General features: G+C 36.0%; 1 protein-coding gene across 1 annotated transcript; it reads left to right on the top strand.

Annotated features, from left to right (window-relative positions):
* The first annotated feature begins 1,618 nt into the window (after nt 1-1,618).
* Nucleotides 1,619-4,624, top strand: LOC145005987 (2-oxoglutarate (2OG) and Fe(II)-dependent oxygenase superfamily protein). The gene is made up of 5 exons (XM_078965083.1): nt 1,619-1,923; nt 2,006-2,061; nt 2,211-3,316; nt 3,495-3,876; nt 4,501-4,624. The coding sequence occupies exons 3-4, from the start codon at nt 2,272-2,274 to the stop codon at nt 3,872-3,874; spliced, it is 1,425 nt and encodes a 474-aa protein (XP_078821209.1). The 5' UTR covers nt 1,619-1,923; nt 2,006-2,061; nt 2,211-2,271; the 3' UTR covers nt 3,875-3,876; nt 4,501-4,624.
* Nucleotides 4,625-10,937: the final 6,313 nt, after the last annotated feature.

Raw genomic sequence — 10,937 nt, 5'->3', positions numbered from 1 at the left:
TTACAAAGAAAATATGTTGTTTGATAATATGAATACGTTCAATCTTATATAATTATTTTAATTATTAAGTATTTTCACTAATTAAATCGTCTATAATGTTATTATACATTTTTTTTAAATTATTCTCATTCTGTCAGAATGTTATCAGGATGTTTATTGAGTCGTATTCTGTAAGAATTAAAATAAATAAAAAACGATGAATGAGAACAAAAATGAATTAGAATTGGTGAGAATCCATTAAAGTAACAATAGTTCTGCGAGATTTAACGTATTCACATTACTAAACAATATATTGTCTTAGTAATTTTCATAAAATAGTATTATCCACACGTCCACACAATAGTTGTCCATCCACATTATAACCTAGCCCTATAAGTAACGTCGCCATATCCTCCAAGCCACCATTGCCTCCTCATCTGTGTGTTGCTACTGTGGAGCTCGATTGTGGAATTGGACGGACCACAAATACCCTCTATGTCTGTCCTCCTTCTTTTGACTCTCTAAATACTGATAAGGTTGAATGTATAAATAGGTTAGTTTATTGAAATGGGATGATGATGATGATTATGCAGTGGATGTGGAAGGGCAGAGATGAAGAAGTTGAAGGTACGGAGGATAGTGACGTGTAGGTAAGAGGCAAATAAAGGATGGAGAGAAAGAAGTCATCTGGTGATTATTTGGGAATGGATTTGGTGGATTTCGTTGATCAAATTGCAGTTCTTAGTTATAATTGTGGGAGGAAGATTGGACTTTATAAGAATGCGACAGAAAACCACCATTCGTAGCTGCCAACACTTGTAGTGGGTGGCGATCAAAAAACAAAGAAAGAAAAAGGTTGGTCTCGTCGAAGAAAGGAGAAGGAGCGCCAGAGTTGGGTGGTTGTCGGTTGTGAGTGTAAATGAGAGAGAGGGAGAAGGAAACTAGGGATAGGGGAAGGGGGGGGGGGGGGGATGGGGTATTAACTTTTTTCTTTTTTTCTTTTTTTAATCTAAACACTAATAAATAAGTAATAGAAAAAAAAAACTATTAAGGGTAAAATAGTCATTTTATGTTAGTAAGGACTAACCATGCAAGCATGGACGGTTCGAGTTAATTTTTGAAAATAAGGACTAAACACGTTTTCTGGCATATGCACGAGGGACGAATGGTGTAATACCCTTACCCAAACCACATGACCATTCGTGTAATTTACTCTTAACTTTTCAGTATGTTCACATTTATGTAACTAATTTTTTTGTATACATCTAGGTAACGATTTTTTTGAAAGTGTTCATATATAACCATTATGATCGGATGTAACCTGCTCCAGCCGTTCATAATGGTCATATATGAACACTTCTAAAAAGTTCGTTATCTAGATATATATTAAAAAAAGATTGTTATCCAGATATGATGAAACCGAAAAACTAATTATCTTAATAAATTTATTTCGTTTATTTTATTTATTTATTTTTGTAGATTTTCAACCATCACATACTAATAAGTTTATTTCGTTTATTTTATTTATTTATTTTTGTAGATTTTCATTTTTCACCCATCAAATACAAGGAAAAGAATAGGTCGTATTGAAATGCTTAAAAATTAAAAAATGGTGGCTGATGTTTTGAAAACCTAAAACTTTATGTCTGTTTTTGCAATTAACCCTGAAAAACAAAGACACAAAACTCATTGCTCATGAGAAAACAAGCTCCTGTTCGATGGTTCGGAGGGACAACAGCCGCGCCGGAATCGTATATCGACGCTGATTAATTAGGGTTTTCTTCGAGGATATTGATGAGAAGACAAGGATCGTAATATTTTTCTGTAACTGCTGCAATTCAGTATACATGGTTGGATTCTCAGGGATTAGGGAAGCGGTCAAGTTTGATTAGAGTTCTAAAATTGCAATGGCTGCCTGAGTAAATGCTTGCATCGAAGAGCAAGGTGCGTACAACGATGCGTTTCATCAATTGATTGTGAAATATATTACCTTAGTTCTGTACTTTCCTGTGCAATTCATTTTCAGGTTTGTCGTTGTTTTTGAGAACTTGTAACACCTCCCGACGCGGTTTCACCTTTCCGGTGAGTTTTTTCTTCTATGCTGGTAACCTGAACTGTTGATTAAACATGTAGTCAGAGTGTTAAACTCATTTCTGGAGTTCATTTAACTTCAACAACCAGATTATTGGTTAAAAATTGATCCACTTTGAATTTATTGTTCGATATAACAGTGATCTCAGATCATATCCGTCGCTTTCCTTTACAAAAAGCAAATTGATTCTTCATCTATTCATGGCTGGAAATGGCCTACCAAGTTTAGGTCGAGTGAAGCTCACAGACCTAATAGCATCCGAAGGCATTCCTTCAGACACATACAAACTCTCAGTCTCAACTCTCTCACAATCACTCGCTCAATATTCTGCTGCCATCATCCAATTACCACCAACTGATGGTGCTCTCTTAAGGTGTTGCTTGGAATCTGCTCGACCTTATTTCAATCAAAAACCTCCATATCCATCTTCAGACATGATTCACATTGATGACTCTCGTGAATGGTGCAAAACCTCAGGTTACACTGCAGATCCTCAACTATGGCAAGAAAGTTATGATTACAGACCAGGGTTAACTTCAACAGAACCCAACAACGACATTGAACTTCCACCTTCTGGATTGACTGATATCTTTATGCTATTAGGAAAAGCAGCTCGTGACATACTCGATGCAATCAGCTTTTACTTGAATCTCAGAAGCTGTGCGTTTACTGAAATACTGGATAACGTTCCATTAAGAAACAGAGAAATATCATCTTCTGTGCTGTCAGTTGGTTGTCATGCAAGACCATCTTTTCAAGGAGCTCAACACCATAACTTAACAACTCAAGAAGATGGACAGTTAGTTATGTTTACAGATCATGAGCATCAAGTTGATAAAAGTCTTGTATCTATTATAAAGTCAGATAAAGCAGGTCTTCATATAAGAGATTTTAATGGTCGATGGGTGCTTGTGGATGGTGATCTTGGTCCTCAAGAAGCAATCATGTACCCTGGGCTTGCTTTGTATCATGCTACTGCTGGCTATGTTAGTCCAGCTCTTCATAGAACTGATATCAACAGTTTACATGGTGGCATGTATGGAAGGTGTTCTGTTTCTTATAAACTTATGCCTAAATCTATGACTAGTTTGAATTGTTCTGAGATGAGAGCAGCTGGACATGGTGTTGAAGCTCAGTTTCAGATTCCAGTATCAGTTGATGACTTTATGCAGAGATCACATTCTTTGGATCAACTTTTTAACAGAAACAGTTTCCCAAGTTTCAGTTTTCCTACAGCTCAAGAAGGTTAGTAAGTTCCTTTGTAACATATACATATATTCACTATGTTTATCTTGTTTATCCGAAGGTATCTTGATATATAATCATAAACATGAATTTAATTTTTGTTTATGTAGTAGTAGTTCTTAGTAAGAAGTTTTTTAACAACAGGTCCTTAGCCGATGCTATAATAATACTAATACAGGATCTATAAAACCTTTAATGAAGAGAAAGAAGAACAGCACTAGGTGTAAGCCTTTACCCCCTTCTAAAAGGCTACGCCTTGAAGCTCAAAGGGTTCTAAAAGAAAGGGTTCAAGACATAGCTGATAAAAAAGGCATCAAGCTGAGATTCTGCAGTTTAAAGGAGTGTGAGAGTCATATCCACACGCTTGATAGTCCATGTGGCAACATTCGATTGGAGATTGGGTGGCCCGCGGGTGTGCCATTTGTTCATCCACATGATCTTCCAAATAAGGCAAAGATTGGATTTCTTGAAACTTATGAACCTGGTTGGACTGCTAATCATGATATGGAGCTCACTTTGATTGAAACTGGACAGTCTAGTCAACATGCTGATGGATAACTGTAAGCATCTTCACTTTTCTATTTTACTCTTTTGGTCCTTCAGTTGATTTGTTTTTAAAATTTTGGTCCCAAAAAGTTTTCTTTTGCAATTTTGGTCTTTATTTGAGGTTCTTGTAATGTTTTTTTTTTGTCCATGTTCCAAGTAAATGACTTTGCTTTTGGGACCAAAATTGAAAAGTTATTTAAATCTAGGGACTAAAAATAGTCATTTTACTTGGAATAGGGGCCAAACGTTTTCAAAAACCTCAAAGAAGGACAAAAATTGCAAAAGAAATCTTTTTGGGACTAAAATTGCAAAGTTATTTATACCTAAGGACCAAAAATAGTCATTCCAAAAACTTTAACTAAAGAAAAAAGTTAATTTTTTCAAATTTGGTTTTAAAAAGTTCTTTTGCAATTTTGGTCCCTTATAGGAGGTTTTTGGTCCATGTTCCAAGTAAAATGACTATTTTTTGGATTAACATTGCAAAAATAAATTATACACAGGGACCAAAAGTAGTCATTGTAAGAGAAAACTTTTTGAGACCAAAATTGCATAAATAAGCTATATTCAGGGACCAAATATATAATTTAGTCTAAAAATGTTATATTATTACTTTGAATGATGTCGGTTTCTGTTTACAGGAATGAATTTCAAGATTGAGCGAATGCAGGGGTTGGTGTAAGTTAGGTGAGAAATTGTCTAAACTCAAGTGGATGCTTTGGATTTTCTTTTTATTTAATTACATTTAAATTTTCCTTTGATTCAGTTTTTTTGTTGCTTGAGTTTCATCATGTTTGGTTTTTTGTTGAGTAAATAACAACTTATTAGATTTTTAATACCTAGAAATACAAGTAAACTCTAAAATATTGATGCTATATTTTACCTTGTTAATACATTTTTTTTGGAGAGTATAATCCAAATTTCTTAGAGCTACCAATGAGTGGACCTGGGTTTGGGTTTGGGTTTGGGTTTGGGTTTGGGTTTGGGTTCAATCCAAATAATTGATTGGGTTGACACAAGTTACCTATTTCAAATTAAAAATGTAAATAAATTAACTGGAAATTACAATTAAATTAGGAAAAAACATCATAAATGGTCTTTGTGGTTTTTTCAGATCTGAAGTTTAGTCCCCGTGGTTTCAAAACATGATAGATGATCTCTGTGCTTTCAAAACTTTTGACGATTGGTTCTTATTGCTAACTCCATTAAGTTTTGTCCGTTAACTAAAGGGTATTTTTGTCATTTTACTACCATAGGGACCATTTATGATATTTTCTTTTATTTTATAAAAAATGAAATAATATACAAAGATCTCTCTCTCTCTCTCTCTCTCTCTCTCTCTCTCTCTCTCTCTCTCTCTCCCTCCCTCCCTCCTGTTTTCTTCATTTAGCACCACACAAACACACCTGATACTTGCTATTGTTGTCCCTATTTCTTCTTCATTAGACTGCCAAGACTCACCCATCGGAGGTGGGTGGTCCTCCGATCGCCGAAAAATGCAAAGTTGCGAAGATGAGAGAGATGAGGTTGTTGCCTCCATCCCAACCTCTAATAGATCCCTTCCCGTCGAAGCTCAATCCCCAGACACCACATGTGATTGCTCTCATTTTCTTCTCCTTCAATCTGATGAAGATGAGGTCCCATGCCCCCACTCGACTTCTGATTTTGTCTGGTTCTTTCTCAAACATTTGAGGGCCGAAGTCCTCCATTCCCCTTTCGCGTTAGCCGGAAACGAACAGACGCCGTCGGAACATCCAACAACCCTTCTTCTTCATCGATTTTAGTCACCAGACCACCTCTTTTGACCACTTCTTTCGATTTCCATTCCAATAAGATGAAGACGATGACCAGGGCGAAGATGAAGGCTTGTGGAGGATCAACTATTCGCTCCTTGTGATCTGTTAAATCCCACCAAACCACCTCATTTGCTGATTTCGTTCCCACCCGATCAGACGGAGATTGAACCAATGAGGGTCGCTGGAGGTCGACGCCTGCCCTTTCTCTTGATCTCCCAGCCACATCGGAGATTCTCGATTTTTCCTTTTGTTCGTTTGTTTCTTTGTCGACCTGATGAAGACGACAATTCCTTTCCTCGTTGTTTGTACCAGTTAACTCAAACCCCACCCCCTTATTGTAGCACTTAACCATCGTGAACTAAGTTAGAAGGGACCACAAAGTTTCTTCCTTCTTTCTTATACATCGATTCAAGAACCCAAAATTCAGTACATGTTTAGTATTTTAGGGATTGTGGTGGTGTTCATACGAGAGAGAGACCCTTTGTATAATATTTCATTTTTTATAAAGTAAGAGAAAACATCATAAATGGTCCCTATGGTAGTGAAATGACGAAAATGCCATTCAATTAATAGACAAAACTTAACGAAGTTAGCAATAAGGACCCATTGACAAAAGTTTTGAAAGCACATGGACCTTTTATGATGTTTTTAAATCACGGGGATTAAACTTCAAATTTAGAGAAACCACAAGGACCATTTATGATGTTTTTTCTTAAATTAGTTTCAAGCAAAACACACATATCACATAAGTCATGCATACATAAAACCTGTAATAGTGCTATGGGCTACCCAACATGGTCTTTACCTAGGACTATCATAGGCTCCCCCACATGGTCTTACATCTAATGTCATGAGCTACCCTACATGGTCTTTACTTAGGATTGTCATGGGCTACCCCACATGGTTTTACATTAAATGCCATGGGCTACTCCACATGGTCTTTACCTAGGACTGCCATGGGCTACCCCACATGGTCTTACATCAAATGCCACGCCCCCCCCCCCCCCCCCCCCGGGGGGGGTCTTCATGCAAAACAAACAATCACACATCATATCAAAACACAGAATGACTAACATATATATCATAATCACATAATGGGCCGACCTTGGTGCCTTAGACTACCCCCATTAGCAAACCAAACCAACCCAATTTTCTAATAAAAAACTAATTTTTCTCTCTTCCACCTATACAACCCAATCCAATCTAATTTTCTACACCCATTAACAACCCAATCAAAACCCATTTTTATTTAAAAAATATAACTTAACTTAATTTTTCTTTTACTAAAAACTACTAGAAATATTAAAAATAAATATTTTATTTTGAAACAAATAAATTATTTATTTTAAACGTAAAATTAAATAAAAATAGATAAAAAAATATTTTATATTTATGAAATATACTTAATAAAATAGATAAAATAAGTTACAAATACAGAAGATGCAAACTACTAAATTATTCTTCAGTGCTAAATTTTTTTCATATTCTCAATCAGATCATTTTTTAGAGCGTTATTAGCTTCTCTATTGCGAACTTGTGCCCTGTTGGGCATATAACGGGATAGATCTCCAATTTGTTGAGTAGAGTATTCAAAAGATTCTTCGTCTTCTGTAGTTATAAATTATGATGGATCATAATAATGAAGGTATGCATGTCGTTCATCCTCAACTATCATATTATGAATAATGATACATGCAATCATAATTTTCCCCATCATATCTTTGTCCCACACAAGACAAGGGCGATGAAGAAAAGCAAAACGAGCTTGTAAAACTCCAAATGCTCGTTCAACATCTTTTCTAGCCGCCTCTTGATGTTCATCGAACAACTTGTGTTTTCGAAGTTGTGGAGAACTTATTGACTTGACTAAGGCAGCCCATGAAGGATATATGCCATCAGTGAGATAATAAGCCATATTATTTTCTCGATCATTCACAGTGTAACTCACCTTTGGTGCTCGACCTGCCAAGAAGACATCATCAAAAAGAGGAGATCTTTGGAGGATGTTAATGTCATTGTACAAACCTAGTGTTCTGAAGAATGCATGCGATATCCATAAGTCATACGATGCAACAACTTCCAAAATTATTGTTGTCTTACCGCTTCTACCTGCATATTGTCCAGCCCAAGCGGTGGGACAGTTTTTCCATTCCCAGTGCATGCAATCAATACTGCCTACCATACCTGGAAATCCACGTTCTTCTCCAACATGGAGTAGTCGTGCCAAATCATCTCTATTGGGACTTCTAAGGTACTCTTCACGAAAGCATGAAATGACACCTTCCACAAACTTTACAAGAGCATCCATTGTCATAGTCTCACTCATTCTCAAATATTCATCAAGTGCATCTGTTGATGTCCCATATGCCAACACCCTCATAGCTGCAGTCATTTCTGTATTGGTGAAAAACCTTGTCTGCCTGTGGCATCACGTCTTTGTTGAAAATATCGGTCATTGGCTGTAACAGCTTCCACTATGCGGAGAAATAATGGTTTTCGCATTTGAAATCTACCATGAAATTTTGCTTCACCATACGTTGGGTTGTCAACAAAGTAGTCTTTCATCAATCGCCCCTCACCTTGCTCACGTTCCCGATCACAATACTTCCTTCTTGATCTAGGATGATCTCTTACACTCATGTTTGGCATGCCTATGAGTAACTCACTCATGATAACATTAAGTTGTCGATTTTGTTGAATAACTCGTGCTTCCCATTCATCATATTCATTCACATCCGATGAACCGGAGCCATCTGATGAGTTTGCATTATGAGACATTTTTCAAAGAGATTAGAAATGAAGAGTGAAATGAAGAATTAGAGTTGGGTATGAAAATATGTAAGTGTTATACTCTATTTATATAGAAAGAATATTTATTTTTGTTTTTTGTTATTAAATGTTAAATAAAGATAATGTTAAAATAGTTTATCTAGATAAAATCCGAAGATCCAATAAAAAGATGACACATCATAGAATCTTATATTCAGGGAGATATTGACATATTTTCTAGATGATAAGATTATACTGAAAATGAGTGGTATCTCTGAAAGATGATAATGACAACCCTACATTCAATAAAGATGATAATGACAAATATGCATTCAATAAAGATGATAATGACAACTTTGCATTCACTAAAAGCATATACATTAAAAACATGAGATACAAATACATAATAAAATATCTTACAGATACATTAAAAACATGAGGTACAAATACATAATAAACAATCTTACAAATACATTAAAAGCATATCGAAAATAAAACATACACTAAACTATAATTAGTTTCCATAAAACTTAGACATTAGAAAATGTTTCATGTTTTCTTCTTCAAGCGACAATTGCTCCTTTTGTAGGAGTGTGTTCAAATGCAAACTCTGCATCTTTAGTAACTCCCTTTCATCCGTTTTTTGCTCCCTTTGTTGATCCAAGTCAAGTCTTTTTTTTCATTACTTCTACTTCACTATCTCTACTAAGTCTCATCGCACGAAGTTCTGCAACAACTTCATTAGAAGACTTACCTTTTTCTTTTCTTTTAGCTGCATCTCTACCTGTTGGACGTTTAATTGTTGAACCACCAATACTTTCCCCTTCTATGTTGGATTGGACACAATAGTCTCCTTTTTCAGTAAACCTTGATCTTTTTGTGCTACCACCACTTTCTTCATCATCTACTTCATATTCAGGGCGTGATCGTGTTGCATCATGATCTAGTTGTAGATCCTATTTTCGATGCTTACACATAACCTCATTAAAAACAATCGTGTCATTGAACTTGCTTCCAATTGTCTCAAATAACTTATGAGCTTCATTCTCAACATCTTTCATACTCATTCCACTTCTTCTTTTTCTATACGCTTCTCGTTAAACACCAACCCATTTTCCAGCACTTTCATTAAGTCGTTTATAACGACCTTTCATTTGAGCTATGTTCCTATTACCAAGCTTTCCTGGGTTTTCTACTTGATTTGCATCATATAGCTCCTTCACTTGTGCCCATATTGATGTTTTCTTTTGGTTTTTTCCACGACGCTCATTTTCACTAACGATGCAATATGCTGACATTAAAACGATATCTTCATCAGCATCCCATTTATCGCCTCTTGGATTTTTTCTGGTATTTTGTGAGGTTTGAATATTTTCAGTGACAAGGAATTGATTCAGAGTTGGGAAAAATTGAGAGCTTTCATAACCTTGAAAGCTTTGATAATCTTGAGAATCGTCAAGATTTTAAACGAAATTTGGATCCATGGTATTAAAGAAATAAAAAGGTATAGAAACGAATAGTTAATATGAGATATGAACTATATCAATATTATACTCTATTTATAGAGAAAAAAAAGTATTTAATTTTTTTTTGTTAAGATAATGTTAGATTTTTAAAGATAATAACTTTTATCTAAAAATCTAAAAAATATATATACAACTCCCCTATACACAACACGTGGCAAGATAATGGTGGTGACCTTTTGTGAACCGGTTCGTCCATGTGGCCTAGGCCACCAATATTCACTTAATTTTTTTTATAAATAAAATAGGTGAACCGCTTGTGAATATATGCCGATGGGGATAGTCTTAGACCCATATGTATGGTGAGAAGACTCACCTGTGTCTGCTGAATACAAAAGCTGCTCTCTTAACAATCCGAAACCTCTCAAGCTGAATAATAATATTAATCAATGTTAGAACTTCGATTAACCATGGGAACCCAACTCCCCAACCCTTCCATAAGGCCCAATTATCCATCCCTTATTAATGGGCCCAAGGTTTAAGTCCAAGAAATCCTTAATGGGCTTCTTGGCCTAACAAGGCCCCATCAATAATCCCATGACCCACAACAATTGATATGACTCATAATTCCCAGAATACACCATGCCCAATAACCAAATGAGGCCCAAATAGCCCAAGGGCCCAAAACAGATTCGACCCATCTGCATTGCGTACGCTCGGCGTACCATCTTGGTACACGCAGCGTACTGGGACCTGGGACTACACGCGACGTACACTGGGTTACGCCCAACGTACCACCAGTTTGAGCACTTTCTCCATTAAGTGCTTAATACTCGTTTCCTTTACGTCCAAAAGCTAGATCTAAGTCTGTAAAGATGTCCTAAGGCATAAAGTTGGCAACTTTATGCCTTTGCATGTCTCATACACACCCAACTTCTCCATTAAGACCTTTCTAAGCTCTTAAACCGATGTATGAGGCCAAATCTCCCATCAAGCTTCCATTTTTATGATACTAAAGGACCAAGGGACCTCATATTTGTCTTTCCTATC

Source organism: Lactuca saligna, chromosome 7 (genome assembly GCF_052625555.1).
Source record: "Lactuca saligna cultivar CGN05327 chromosome 7, ASM5262555v1, whole genome shotgun sequence".
Lineage (NCBI taxonomy): Eukaryota > Viridiplantae > Streptophyta > Magnoliopsida > Asterales > Asteraceae > Lactuca > Lactuca saligna.
The sequence above is the reverse complement of the archived record's forward strand: the minus strand, read 5'-3'. Positions and strand labels throughout refer to the sequence as shown.